At 41.7% G+C, this 14,930-nt stretch overlaps 1 protein-coding gene across 1 annotated transcript; it reads right to left on the bottom strand.

Moving 5' to 3' along the window:
* Positions 1 to 3,478: 3,478 nt before the first annotated feature.
* Positions 3,479 to 13,918, bottom strand: spdef (SAM pointed domain containing ets transcription factor). The gene is made up of 6 exons (XM_084062563.1): positions 13,498 to 13,918; positions 7,027 to 7,624; positions 5,866 to 6,063; positions 5,541 to 5,588; positions 5,311 to 5,445; positions 3,479 to 4,963 (listed from the first exon to the last, which is right to left on the bottom strand). Exons 2-6 carry the CDS (start codon positions 7,613 to 7,615, stop codon positions 4,785 to 4,787), a joined length of 1,149 nt encoding a protein of 382 aa, XP_083918689.1. The 5' UTR covers positions 7,616 to 7,624; positions 13,498 to 13,918; the 3' UTR covers positions 3,479 to 4,784.
* Between the last annotated feature and the right edge of the window lie 1,012 nt (positions 13,919 to 14,930).

Genomic DNA, 14,930 nt, shown 5'->3' with positions numbered 1-14,930 from the left:
CTGACATGATACTGACATGATACTGACCATATCTGACATGATACTGACATGATACTGACCATATCTGACATGATACTGATATGATACTGACATGATACTGACCATGAAACTGTCATGATACTGACCATGATACTGACCATGATACTGACATGACACTGACCATGAAACTGTCATGATACTGACCATATCTGACATGATACTGATATGATACTGACCATGATACTGACATGACACTGACCATGAAACTGTCATGATACTGACCATGATACTGATGATGTCAGCATCATGGTCTGTATCATGTCACAGGGCTGTGCAGGCCTAGACTCTCTCAAAATGCTGTGAGGAATGTTCACTCTGACCTCAGCCGTCACACCCATCTAGAACAGTGGTTCTCAAACCTTTTTATTTCAAGGACCCACATAACTCTGAGAGCGTACAAATGATACCAGATGGACCTGTAAGGGTCCATTTGGTTCCATTTGTACGCTCTCAGAGTTATAGACCTGTATGGGCCCCTTTGGAACCCCACCAAGGAACCCTGAGGGTCCCTGGCTTTGAGAACCATTGGTCCAGAACAATGTGCCTGTCATTTACTGTCACTTGCTTGTCTGCCCTTTCTTTTACATCTTTTACATGCAAACTGCATTAATGATGCAGGTGCCATGGGCGAACTTGCCTGGAAATATAACTCTATAGTAGCTGTTTTGTACAGTAATGCCTACAAGCTTCAGTTGACACCCACGTTTTTTTTTTTCTTCTCTTCCTTCTTTTCTGTCACCCAGGGGAGACCTTCTAATTTACTTGAACTGAATGACGGTGAGCTATAAGCTTGGCATTCTCTGCCTCCACCTCCCGTCCCCCACACTGTATGTGCATGATGTTCTTCTTACATTCTGTTCAACTTATCTAAACTGCTCTGGAGCCAGGCCTGCATTTGTTCTTTGACCAAATTATTGACAACAGCTCACTTAAATACCAAAAGATCTTTAAGGATGAAATCTGATGCCAACGATTGTCATTACGTAACGTTTATTCAATCAGCATTTTTGGTGTTTCACCACAAAGTCGTACAGCCCAGACATGATGCCAAATGCAGGCTATTACTGATCTTCACATGTAAAGCTTTTTATTTGATATAGTGTTTTTTAAACATAAAAAACATCTAAATCAAACTACACAAACCGAGATTAGCCGGGCTGCATTGTGACAATACAGTCTCTGTTATGTGAGAATGGTGTGTTACTCCTAGTAACCCCAGGAGTTGGTGAATACTATACTCTTACAGTTGCTAGAAAGGAGAGGGTGTACTCTTACTACTGACACAAGCATGGGGAAATTGCTAAGAGGGCTGCACAGAAGAGCAGAAAGAGGATCTGCTTCTGAAATATTAATGACAAAACTGCCTTTCTGCTGCGAAAAGTTCCCCCTGACCCTGGAAGATCCAGGGTCAAACAAAGTGGGTTTGTGCGGTGTATGGGCTTTTATTCCCCTTTGAAATTAGTGTTGCTCTTTTAAGCCCTTGACTCAGGGCGGCGAAATGAATGTCCTTAATAGGTCTGCTGTCCATCAACGTAACTCGCATATAGCACTCAACTGTCACATACTATTTAATGACACGTAGCTCGCATACACGGAAACTGACTCCGGCCTATCCAGCTCAGTTTACACTCACCCATGACACAGGCCATTGTCTGCTGATAATTTGAATACAAAAAGTGCACCATTTTAATTGTGTCTTAACTTACCTTGACCTACCTTGAACTTAATCATCACGTAATGCATTGGAACACAGAGTGGGGCTATTTACAAGTGTGCTGTAAACATGGAAATTAATTTGTGCATCATGTAATTTAATGCAGTAATGTGAATATGGTGCCACTGTGGCATTCACTGTGAATCTCCTGTGATACACTGAAGGATGGTAAATAATATTTAAACATTTATTTCTTTTCTTGTCTGTAACTGATAGGGGAAACACTGGTCTGTGGCAATGTTGTGAAAAGATCTTAGAAGTCTAGAAGCCCTGTCCTGTCTTGTCTTTTCTTTCTTTTTGTCTTTCCTTTTTTTTTAGCATAGCGCTGTAATCTCCAAACTGTAGTGCCTGTGCCTATACAAAAATAAAAAATACGTCATGTGAAAATTCTGAGGGAAAAGATGTTCAGGCCTATTTGGAGGCTTGATAAGATAATAGTTGGTTTGGTAAATATGACGCTATCTACCTGCATGCAAAATGCTGTAACTCATCACTGTACAGCAGGATGGCTGAGTGGTCATAGTCAACTTACGAATGTGTGTGTGTGTGTGTGTGTGTGTGTGTGTGTGTGTGTGTGTGTGTGTGTGTGTGTGTGTGTGTGTGTGTGTGTGTGTGTGTGTGTGTGTGTGTGTGTGTGTGTGTGTGTGTGGGTGTGTGTGGGGGGGGGGGGGGGGGGTATATCCTGGATGTAGGGAAGCTCACATTCACTGATGCTCTGGGCTGTCTGCCCAGCCCTCTGCAGCACTTTGAGGTTGCGGTTGAGGTCAGTACAATTCCCATAACAGGCAAGCAGCGATACAATCGTTGAGGATGCTCTCTGTGGTGCCTCTGTAGAAGGATCTTGGGTCCCATCCCAAACTTCTTCAGTCTCCTAAGGAGAAATAGGTGTTGCTCTCCCTTCTTCACCACTTGGCCCATGATGACGCAACGAAATGAGCAGACAGAATGGATGAAATTGGATGAAATTAGCAACCCACCTAGAATGTATTTTCTGTTTACTAAGGACACAGGGAGACCCCTGTTATTGAACAAACAACACTATATAGCAAAAATATAGAGCTTTAACCTTTTAATAAAAAACGTTTTGTTTTAACCATAACATATCACTTACACTACATTTAAGAGAGGTTCACAAACATATATTGAGCTGTCCTTAACCCAAATACTGTAGATATGATATCGTTTTTTGTTTTCTGAAATACTTTTGTCTAACAAATACTTTTCATCTAACACATTTAAAATTACTTAAATTAGTAGGTTCTACACTCATTTGAACAAATTGAACCTGACACATTATTTAACCCTGCAAACATCTGACGTGGCCTTATGTGCATTTAGATATTGGAGCTGGTCCCACCACTAGATGTCACCAGTAACCAGTGTCAGCTTTTGCACAGACTGAACCAGCAATTCCCAACCTGTGGGCTGGGGCCCACTGGTGGGCCACGAGGATATGGCAAGTGGGTCCCCAAATAATTGGCAAAACAGTGAGATTGTATTGATAATACAACATTCATATTTAAAAAGAATATATATATGTTTAAATCCTTGAACATTTAGTTGTTGTTTTTTACAGTATAAATAAATCAGACCTATGACAGTGAGATATACTAGTCATGACCCTCAGTTAGGATAAACATTGACAGAGAGAGAGAGAGAAGAGAGTCATGTGAGATTAGTGTGCCAACTGGTTGAGCCACCAAAATACTACAGTCAAGACAAACCTTTAGCAGAGCTGTTGTTTTATTCCATAGATGATTTCAAGTTTATGCTTACCCTGCAAGATCTGAGAGTGCTCTAGCATGTCGTGGCATGTTTTAGATTACAGTCACTGTTTGCCAAGTACAGATAGAAGTGCTTACTACTGATATGCCTCACATCTCTCGAGGGCATCCGATTTTGGCAGATATCCCATCTGCCCTCCCTTGACAGCACAAAGAAGAATTCTGACATAATCGTCTGAATATGCTAATCGTGATTGATAGTCGTGGTGTTTAAAGCAGAGGTCTGTTGTGTCAGTTAGGGGTGAGAAGAGGTCAGATGCCAATAAAAAACAAGTGAGGTGATCCAGGTGCTCCCAAGGCATGGCACTATTCTGAAATTCTATTTCAGAATAGTGTCATGAGGTCAATTTCTTTAATAACCGAACCTGTCTTTCTCAACATGCAACTGTAAGACACAGATAGTTTGGTTTGTGTACAGCATTGTTTATCAGGCTGAACCTTTCACTGCTAGGCTCAGATAATCACAGGTTTGTCAAGCTTTTAATTCAGGTTAAGCAAACTGCTAAAACCTCTCATTTGTGTATGCCATTCTGTAAGAGATCAGACGCACACCGTAGCGTATCTCTTTGTTACTTGGATGGCAGCCAGGACCAAACCCAAGGTAAAGCACAACAATCTTGACCACATTCTAAAAGGTGTGAGAAAAACAGGTTGCAAGTCAAACACAGCATAGACAGTTCTCAAGACTGCAGGCAAGACAACAAGTAGGTTATAATAAAGGTAGCTGTGGGCAATGGGTGTGTCCCATAAGGGTGCGTGTGATATCAATCAGCTCTAACTGTAACAAGGTTAACTGCTGGTGTATGACGTTCAAAAGGAAAATAAGTATCATATATACAGTATAATAGACAGAATAGACAGGCAGATCATGCAAATGACAAGGCAGTTCATTTCTCTTTTTTCTTTTTTGCATTCTCTTTTTTATAATCTTTGGTTGCGTCGTTCAGTAGGCGGAATAAACCCAAAGAACATGTTATTATGTTGTCTTCTTATTTTGAGACCACATACGGGCATGCCTTCAAAGCCTACATGTCACCTGGCCGGCTGATATGCCAGTGTTGGCAGTGGCAATGTGTACCAAGGGGGTTTGGTCAGTGCACGTGTCTTGAGTCAGTTTTATGTTTAAACCCCGTACTCAGCTGAGCTTAGGTGTTCAAGTGCCTGGGCTGGTAGTCTTTGGAGGCTCATGGTGGCACCTCCTCTTCTTCTTCCTCTTCTCCTTCTTCTTCCTCCGCCTCCACCGTGACTCATACGGGGTGAACAAACTGGTAGACGAGTCTCTGAGAGACGTCCGGTTTGCGAATGATGCCCTTCTTGTAGTACTGACGTATGGAGCGACTCAGCTTGTCGTAGTTCATGGCAGGACGGTTCTTTCTTAGCCCCCACAGTCTTGCCACGTGAGCCGAGTCTTCTATTTTGAAGATACCTGATGGACACAACACACACACACACACACACACACACACACGCATGCACAAATATCAGTCACTATAGTGTCCCACCAAAAGCACAGTTCAGGGAGGAATGGTGAGTATTTACTGGTCCTCGGGTAATATTTTGAAGTACAAAATAGCATTGAAATGAAAATAAAGTATTTGATTACGTGTAACCTATTGACAACATCAATTCAATTCAATGCACACGCCACACCTCAATTCAATGCACATGCACATGCCACCTGTTATGTGTAGAGCTAATAAATTGGTGTCTGACTCTGAAGTGCTGTCTAAATTGAATGCGTTCAGCTCTATAGCATTGTGTAAATGCCAGTACCTTTTTCTTTATTGAGCCAGCGGATGCAACGTCCATAGTTGTGGGGCTTCAGTAGCAGCTCTCTGAGAAACTGCCATAGATGAATGGGCTGGCCTGAACACGACGAATCTGCCTCTGACCACATCTCCTCACTTCCTGCATCACAAACAGTAGAGGACAAATTACCATACGGCACCGTAGGAAACCTCACTGTATTATCCCATTTGTTGGTAAATAGTAATCAAGCCTACCCGTAATTTTAGTGTCTGCCACAGGAAACCTCTCTTTCATCCAGGCAGCTGAAGAATAGATTTGTGAAAGAAAAAAAATGATGTACAGAATAAATGATTATTGAATTTTAAGAATTATATTAGATTAACAAATGCCAAGGATCAAAAAAAGCATTCCCTTGTCTTCTCACCCGTGTGCATGCCCGCACACACGCATACACACACACGCGCGCGCACGCACACAATGCATACTATACCTACTAGTTAGTATGTATCACAATCATTATGATTATGGCACAGTATCACTGTGCACGTCAGACTACACTCAACAAGCATCGCCACAAACCTGACTTCCAAATGTCCAAGTGTGCATGCAGAGTGTCCCCGCACTGGGGTGAGCGCTGGCGAAAGTCCTCCTCGCTCATGGCACACAGGTCCTTTCCTGCAAGCTCCTGAAAGGCCTTGCCAGCCTGGGGTAGTCTGTACAAATGTTCTGTCCACAGCAGCCACTTTTGGACATTCCCTGTGTTCCACTCTATAGGGTCTGAGAAGACAACAACACATGCACACACACACTGTACATTAGGCGAGAGAATGGTGGGCAATGCGCCAGTTGCCCCAGTTTTGTTTTGTTAATGATTCAACTCATATACCATGAGAGTAATGAATCATCATGATGAAACCCAAATACCTGCAAGAACATTTGCATATGGTAAAGGTAAGTCAGTCAATATCTCTATATTTACTTCTATAGGCTATGCTACTGTGTTTTTGTTACTTTTACATATAAGAGGATTACTAACCCCTTGAGTAAATCATGATTCACAAAAGGGAAGGGTACATAAGCTGTGTGCTTTTGGTTTTGGGAAGAAGTTCACCATGACCTTATACCTCTGAATTAGGAATAAAGAGGATTGGGAGGTGGAATGGGTTTATGACAGCTGAAAGCCACAGTGCTTTTCATGTTTGTTTTTGCCAGTTGAAGGAACCTCGCCCTGAACACTGTGTACACGTCTATTGGCATTACAGTACCATCAGTCTGTCAAAATTGCAGGGAACTTGCATGCAAAGGTTGGGATTAAACAGATCCTGGAGAGGGCAAACATTTGCGTCAGTGGTGACATTACTCAGGAGAGATCTGTCATCTTCCTTCTCTACCCACACAAGTGGCATGTTGTTTTGGGAGTAGAATACGGTCGCTTTATAAAATCAATATTCCTGTACCGTAAGGGACAACGCTTTTGGATGGTTTTGTCACGGGCGTCGGACAATGCTTTGTGTGCACTGAATGATATTCCATTTCACAGTCCATAATGCAGTAGGCTATGTCTTAATTCAATTCATTTAATGTGTTGCCACCTTTTCCACATGTAGCCTACCTACCCTTAACTGTGTTTGAATTTCATTTGTACATCAACTCATCTAAAATAAAGAACTAAATAAATACTGGTGCTCATTGAAACCCCTGTGGGAAAATAAATGGTATTTGTGGTGAAAGTCTTCTTACCAGGGGTAATATTGAGCAGCTTGCAGGCTGTCTCAATGTCTTTGAGCACCTCTCCCACCACCATGCACTGCACCTGCTCCAAGGACCGCTCCTCCTCAGGCCCTTCCAAACCGGGCGAGAGACCCTGTTCTTGGCTGTCAATGACGGGGCATTGCTCAGGCTCGTCCCGCGGCTCAGCCATGCGAGACATGGGTACGGCCAAGGCTTGGGAGGCCTCTGATACCTTCACCAGCCAGGCGGAGTCCTCGGTGAGGAGCATGTCAAAGCAGGAGAGATAAAGGCCCGGGAGGCCACGCTCCAGAGCCTCCACGCACGGCTTGGTCTCTTCTATGTCCCAGGCGGTTTCCCCAGAGTCCCTGCCCCGTTCCAGGATGGCCAGGGAGCCCTCTGTCAGTCCCTGCCGGGACCGGGTCCCAGCCGGGCCTGGAAGGCCGCGCTCCAGATCCTCCACGCACGGCTTGGTCTCCGCTATGTCCCAGGTTTCCCCGGAGTCCCTGTTCTGTTCCAGGATGGCTAGGGAGCCCTCCGTCAGTCCCAGCCGGGGCGCATAAGCCGCACCTTCTGATAAGCTAATAACTGGATTTGACATACCTGAAACCTGAGGAGGGGGAAAGGGGGGCAGAGAGAGAGACAAAGAGAGACAGACAGAGAATGCTTAATATGTTATGTTCATTAAATTGTTCATGAATTCTAGCCACTGCAACTTTTGGAATATTCTATTGATACAAAGCAGAATGTAATAAATTGGAGACTGAAGTGCCGTTGTAATCTGAGAATAAATCAAGGGGACAAGCTTCACCCACTCTTTTACAACTGTAAACTAATGATGTGACAATAAACTTGAAAAAGTTGAAGAAGAAATAGGATGTAACATTTCAAGTACCTGTAAGTACATAAAACAAGCACTTGTAATATGGAACAGAGAGTACAACACTACAGTCCAACCATGGTGTCAAAGAGCTGTGTGCCCTTATAATGTTTACAGAGTACTTACGAACACAAATATATAACTTTACATAACTATAACTCATTTTTATGATGGTAGCTAAGAGCTTTCCCCCTGTGTAAACGGTAATCCTATCTAACAATAGCTAAATTTATGTCTTAAGTACCTTAATAAAAATGAATGCCCTGCTTTAAGTCAAGATTTTCATACCTGTTACAGAAATTCCTCCTGTAGGCACTAAACAACCAAAGGTTTCAGTATTGTAAGAAATTCCATCAGAGTAGAGTCCTCTGAGTGGTGTGGAACTGGGGTGAGACTGTGTTGACTGAAGCTCTATAAATGAGCCCTTGGCCAAATGGGGATACTGGGGAAATGACCCTTAAGAAAGTTACTGCACAGCAGTGCCATCAGGCATGGGGCAAAACGGATTTGAATGAGTCTCTTATTTGTGGGTCAGTGGCCCAGAATGGGTGACGGCTTGGGGGTAGTTGACTTGTATTGAAACCTGAACCAACTCTGCCGCCCGCCATGGCTTTCAAGGTGCCGTCTCGGCAGACCTCTGTCTCCACTACCAGCTGGAGTTTTTAATCAAAAAGAAGTTAGATAATGTGGAACAAAGTGCCCAAAATGTGTTACTTTGTCCAGGCCTGGCCAGACCTTGTTTACAATTTACAATATAGGCATTTAGCAGACGCTCTTAATCCAGAGCAACTGTTGTTTCATAAAGCTTAGATAAAAATATACATCATACATTATATAGGCCTACGGTACATAATAGTGCTATGCATGCTGTTTCCTGTTTATAGAGATTCTTAGGTCTAATTTTTCTCTTTTTAAGCCTGCACTTTTTGTTCAGAGTGTAGTGTGTGCATTTCGTCAAAGGTTACAGTTTTCGTCATCGGTAATTGCCGTCATAATAGCATATTTATGGACGTCAGCTGTAGCACTACCCTTGTAAACTTGAGTGAGCTCACACACACGGTGTACCTGTCACAGCTGGTGTATGAGACACGCACCAGGTTATCAGCAGTTATGTACTGTATGACTGGTGGGCCTGGTGAAGGAAGTGTGCTTTCATAAAGCACATGTTCCGGGGCAGACACAGCTTTATTTGTCCCGATAAAAAATTACAATCTGAGCCTCATAAAACTGCAAAAACGTTTGCGAAAATCATCCTGGAGTATGTTTTACCTTCATCCACTGAGTTAAACTTTACACAACCTTTTGAATTGCTGAGTGGAATACTTGCGGCTGTCAAACCACCAGTATGCAAGCCATTGACATAAGCCTACTTTAGACGACATCTTTACTCTCCAATGACTTGGAGAGAGGAAACGTCTTTTACCAAATCTCTCCTAACCCCTATGTGAAAATTAAGTTATCCAAAAGAAGTTCCTCTTTCACTTATTTGTGCCTCAAACCCCCGTGGTAAAACCTTCCCCTTTTCTCCCTTTTATCTCCCGGTTTCTCGCAAACTATCACACACACTCCCATTCTCTCCAACAGAAGTCAGATTAAAAGCCAATGGTATCCCAGCCAGCCTCCTGTGTGTCAACTCTCTGTAACAGCTTGCGTTAAGCCCATTAGCCTGGCAAATTTAGCCATATTACCTTTTCCCGAAAAAGGTAGGAGAGGAGAGGCCTGAAAAAGAGGCAAACACACCCCCCGTGGGGAGGGATTAAGACCCTGACTGATCTCTAAATGAGTTTGGTCAAGATGCTTATATTCATTTCAGGAGAATTAGAGCTTGCTCCATTTACTCAGCAAAGTCAGCCTTTGACACATAGTGAATGAAGGGCCCTCTCCAGCCAGGCATCCTCCCTGGTAACCATCTTTCCACTGCATTCTTGGTATCTGAGCATCACATGATGAACAGGAGAAACTCATATTGTTTTGGCATCTTTATGCTGTTGGCGTCCTTTGTTTTGACACTGGAAAAGAGAGTGTTCATTTAAAACTGAGAGAGTAAAAATGGAGTGTCGGAAACCGGCAGGTATTACCTGACTAAGAGCAGTCACTTTGAGCAAAGAGACTGACGCATATGAAATGCCTTCTATTTCCGTAGTCTGAAAACAATGGCTTCCTTAGTTGTTCCTAGTTTCTAGTGAGAAACAATAAAAGTGATTTATCTTGATTTCTAAGTTAAATTAACACTCAGGACTTTGCAGTATACAGTATAACCCTATGAGGCAATGCATTTTTAGAAACCTTTATAACCTCCTTTATAAACTTTTACAAACCTGAGAGACTATACTGAACCGAACTCAATATCATAGACTACTCTTGCACTATACATTGGGCTATATGATGTGCTTGGTTAAAATCTTTGTTGCTATTGGTATGTGAAGTTCCTGTGGTGATGAGATGAACCAGAAGAACATTGGCACTCTGCATCATTTCATAGCTCCTAAACCTATACCTTACAAAATACAGATGGGTTCTGGAAAGACAAAGTCAAACTTGCTAAAAAATGTAAAAGTCTCAAAGGTCGAATATAAGTACCTTGATTGATTATGGTTCATAGATTCAATGTTTTTTTAAGTCTAAATTGAGTGATTAGGTTATGGTGAGTTTTGATGAGTAGTACTGTTTCTTGAGTCTTAATAAAACAAAATAAAACGTCTGGTCTCAATTATGTTTAACCAGTGTGGTTTACTGAAAAAAAGGTAATCAGTGAATCATCTGTTTAAATGGTCACCAAAATGTTCACAAAGCACTTTCCCCTTTGCTCGTCACAATAAAGGGGCTTTGTTATTTGAGTTTGGAGTTAAAGAAGTGTATATAGGCAGGTGTGACTGTTTGCTATGTGAACAATGGCATATGGCTTAAAGAGAGTTTTTTTTTCTTTCTTTGTCATTGTTTCTCATGGGAAACTTGGAACAACTAAGGAAGCCATTGTTCTCATACTAAGGAAAAAGCAGTTTCATATAGGGCTCCTTGTTCAATATGACTGCTCTTGGGAAGATAATATTTGCCAATGTTGGCTTGCTGGCTGAAAGAAATGTTGTTGTGAGCAGCTATAACCTATTACAGTCAATCAACCTTCTCAGGCCCTTTTTATTACAAGACTGATGCAGCCAGGTGCAAAATATGATCTCTGTTCACATCATAAATGCCTCAAATCAATACTGCAGTCTTGTGCAGCTGTAGAAGAGTGGCTGCATGTTACTCATTATATATTTTCTTATTCTACCCTAATATGTTTATACTTGTCTTATCTATTTACATCAAGCTAACTTTTAAAAGAAGCTTCACATACTTTCTCATTGAAAGTAACTTTGATCAACTTTTCCCTATCAATGCTCTCAAGATAAAATAGTAACAAACATCTCAGCTCATGAAGACAGAAGAGAGCTTTGGTGTGTATAAAAATCATCTAACTGAAAATAAAATTGTAAAAAATCTAATTTCTTCCTCATTCTCAACTTCATTTGATTCAAGAAATGTAATGTCTTTCCCAGGAGAAAGAACGCCAGAGGCAAGGATTTCGTTGGTCATATTATAAATGATGCTGGTTTTCTTCAGCTGCTCAGGTGCAATGGCATTGGGCCAATATCCTACAATACACCCTGGACTGTATTAAACGGTTCAGTGTTGGGTTGGGTCTCCAGGCTTTTCAACCAATGCCCAAACATTTTCATTTGGTCATTCGTATGTGGTTATCAGCATCATATTACTGTCATTTATATCAGTATAACATGCATTTTACCATTGACAACCATGTTGTTTCAATCTAATTAAGTGTAAAAAAGTTGACACTGACAGATGCATTATTCAAAGAGTCCAAATAGCAAGGATGTTATGAAACAAGAGATAGTGTGAGGAGAAAATGCCGCTTTTGAGTGCAAATTTAAAAAAAAAAAAGAAAGAAAGAAAGGAAAATGGGTCTGTTTCCCACAGCTCTGTTTTATCATCAATGCAAATTAGTGATGATGGGTGATAGTCATAGGCATGGCCTTTTTGCAGCCTAAGGTACAGGTCTGTGTAATGGCCTTATGGCCTATTTTGGGCATGTCATTACAGGTGGTCACCACAAGAGAATGGAATGACTGACAGTTTTAAAATGTTCAGCAGTGGAATAACTGACATTTAAAAAAATGTTCAGCAGTATTTCACCTTTAGTGAATAATTTGATTAACAGGAGAGTTTGTAGCAAATTCTGACAAAATATGCACACAAATTTGGCTCCTGTCATTATTTAGCTGCATACCAAGATATGAGATATTTCTTTTTGCAAGAACTGCAACATCTGTGGCCTCAGTCAGTCACATCTTTCCCAGATGCAGCAGGCAGACAGTCGTATTACTTCGGTGTGTGACATACTCATATGTTGTGTCAGAACCTTTGCTAAAACATCCGGGACAACGCTCCACACATCCCAGACTCTTCTCCATTCTGGCTCCCAAACTATGGAATGAACTCCCCATTGCAATTAGAACTGCAGACTCACTCCCAATCTTCTGCCGTAATCTGAGGACTCATCTCTTCAGACTCCACCTCAGCCCCTAGCACTTGCCCTAGCCTTGACGACCTTGCAGGCTTATGCAAAGACTAAAATGTAACTTAGATAGCATGTTATGTAGACAGATGCAAGGTCATTGTTGACCTGGCATCCTATAGTGTGTACAGTTTCAATGTACAGGCTGATTATAGGTTATTGGTTTACGTATGTATTAGTTATTATTAGATTATTGGTTTACTTATGTATTACTTTATCATTAGATTACTATTCCTATGCATTTGATGTATTATCTTGTGTTGTCTTTGCTTACTGTAAATCGCTCTGGATTAAGAGCGTCTGCTAAATGCCTAAATTGTAAATTGTAAATTGTAATTGGGGACTTGATCTTTGAGTCCAGAGCATACTGCTGTTAGGACTTATTTATACTTCATCGTACGACCGGTGCGTCATGTTTTTCAGTTGAGAAACAAAGTCTAAATTAGGCTTCAGTTTTCAGCGGAAGAATAGTCCATGCACCATGCACCTGTAGCACCCTGGGCGAGCGGCCAAGATTATTTAGATAAGAACCCCCCCCACACCCCACACAGCTCTAATCGCTGCTGTAATCTTAAATATAAAAATGACTGCTGTGTTCTTAATAATAATAATAATAATAATAATAATAATAATAATAACAATAATAATAATAACAATAACAATAACAATAATGATAATAACATTTAAAAATGGTTTTAACAAGTTTCAAATTGGCATGAAAGTCATAATAATTCAAGTTTTGGACTAAGATTGTTTTAACATTCACTGACAGAGGTGGACCTCGGTACTGAAATGTTTTTGTTTCAGAAGAAAAGGAACACTTCAATTACACCCCCCCCCCTCACACACACACATATATACATAAATACACACACGCGCACACACACACACACACACACACACACACACACACACACACACACACACACACACACACACACACACACACACACACACACACACACACAGTATATGTACTATATACATACATATTATACATACATATTAGGTGTTGATTTCTTCTTACCTGATGAATGACGCTCTGTGCTTTACCAGATCAGCCGCAGAAAGAGGTGAGGATGAGAGTTGATTTGATGGCAGCAGATGGGGTGAACCTGCCCGCTAATGATGACAACTCATCAAGTGACAGACCATAGACCCCATGCAGCAGGTCTCAGACCCTGGCGTTACCTGTGAAGGTTGGAGATGCAGCAGTGCAGCAGGAAACCCCGCAATTGATTTCCCACCTTGACACCTGTTGTACTGCCTGTTGTCCCAATAGCCAGGGGGCCTGGGGACGTGGGGTTGGATGAGAATGTGACGTGAAGACACAGCCTCAAGCACAACTGCTAACTAACACTATCTAGTGTCAGAAGGCACCTGCTGCGGGTGTGTGCAAACTGAGAGGGAGAGAGAGAGAGAGAGAGAGAAAGAGAGTGAATGTGTGCGCCAGGCCAAAGGAATTCAACATCCATTGACTGCATGTCACCTTTATAGGGTGGCCGTGTTTACTTACGCACAGTCTCGCACCACGTGTGTGTGTGTGTGTGTGTGTGTGTGTGTGTGTGTGTGTGTGTGTGTGTGTGTGTGTGGGTGAGGTGGTGTCAATATATGCAAATCGACTCGTGAGTGGTGTGTATGTGTGTGTGTGTGTGTGTGTGTGTGTGTGTGTGTGTGTGTGTGTGTGTGTGTGTGTGTGTGTGTGTGGATGAGGAGGTTGTGGGGGTCTGTGCTTGTGCGTGCAAGTGCGCATGCATGAGTATTGAGTATGTGTGTGTATGTGTGTGCGCTTGTGATCGTGTTGACATCAGCCTGACGTGCCATTTGTCTTACAGATTAACTCCAAACCGTATCAAACACTTCCAGTTGCCCCGCCGCCACATGTCAAAGTTAACCTAGTCTGTCTTTAGTTTCAATAGAATAGAATAGAATAGAATGGAATAGAATATAATAGAATAATAGATAATTATTACTCATACAAGACTATGTTAAATGCTCAGACATTCTGTTTTTCAAATTGATCCTGGGCAGGATCAAAATCCTTAGATTTAGGATTTATCACACATAACTTCTACAAGTGCTTCATGGTGCATCTATTCAACTGAGCCTTCATGTGCATTACAGCTGAACCAGAACTACAACACAGGATAAACAAGTGGAATTAGAAGTGTTTAAACCAAAGCAAAAAGAATTGCAGACACATTTGGAATTGGAACACTATCAAATTGAAGCTGATAAATGGGTGCTCACTCCTGATTGGATGAAATTGGTGACCCACCTGAAAATGTATTTTCTATTTAAGCTACTAAAGAGCTGCATGGAGAGACAGGGAGGCCCCTGTTACGGAACAAACACTATAGCAATGCTTAAGCTTTAACTTTTAAAAAGTGTTTGTTTTAACAAAAAACATCACTTATATAAATTATAAATCCAGGGCTGCCAACATTGGACTGTCAGAAT

The sequence above is a fragment of the Gymnoscopelus microlampas genome, assembly GCF_963454915.1.
Source record: "Gymnoscopelus microlampas genome assembly, chromosome: 7".
NCBI classification, from domain to species: domain Eukaryota; kingdom Metazoa; phylum Chordata; class Actinopteri; order Myctophiformes; family Myctophidae; genus Gymnoscopelus; species Gymnoscopelus microlampas.
The sequence above is the reverse complement of the archived record's forward strand: the minus strand, read 5'-3'. Positions and strand labels throughout refer to the sequence as shown.

Bases quoted from the DNA above. Each gene is read 5' to 3' on its own strand.
- spdef (XM_084062563.1), bottom strand. From the start codon at position 7,615: ATGTCAAATCCAGTTATTAGCTTATCAGAAGGTGCGGCTTATGCGCCC. The intron at 5,446-5,540 runs GTAGGCTTGATT...TTTGTGATGCAG, and splicing joins GGCAGACACTAAAATTACGG to GAAGTGAGGAGATGTGGTCA. The intron at 4,964-5,310 runs GTACTGGCATTT...TGTGTCCATCAG, and splicing joins CTGGCTCAATAAAGAAAAAG to GTATCTTCAAAATAGAAGAC.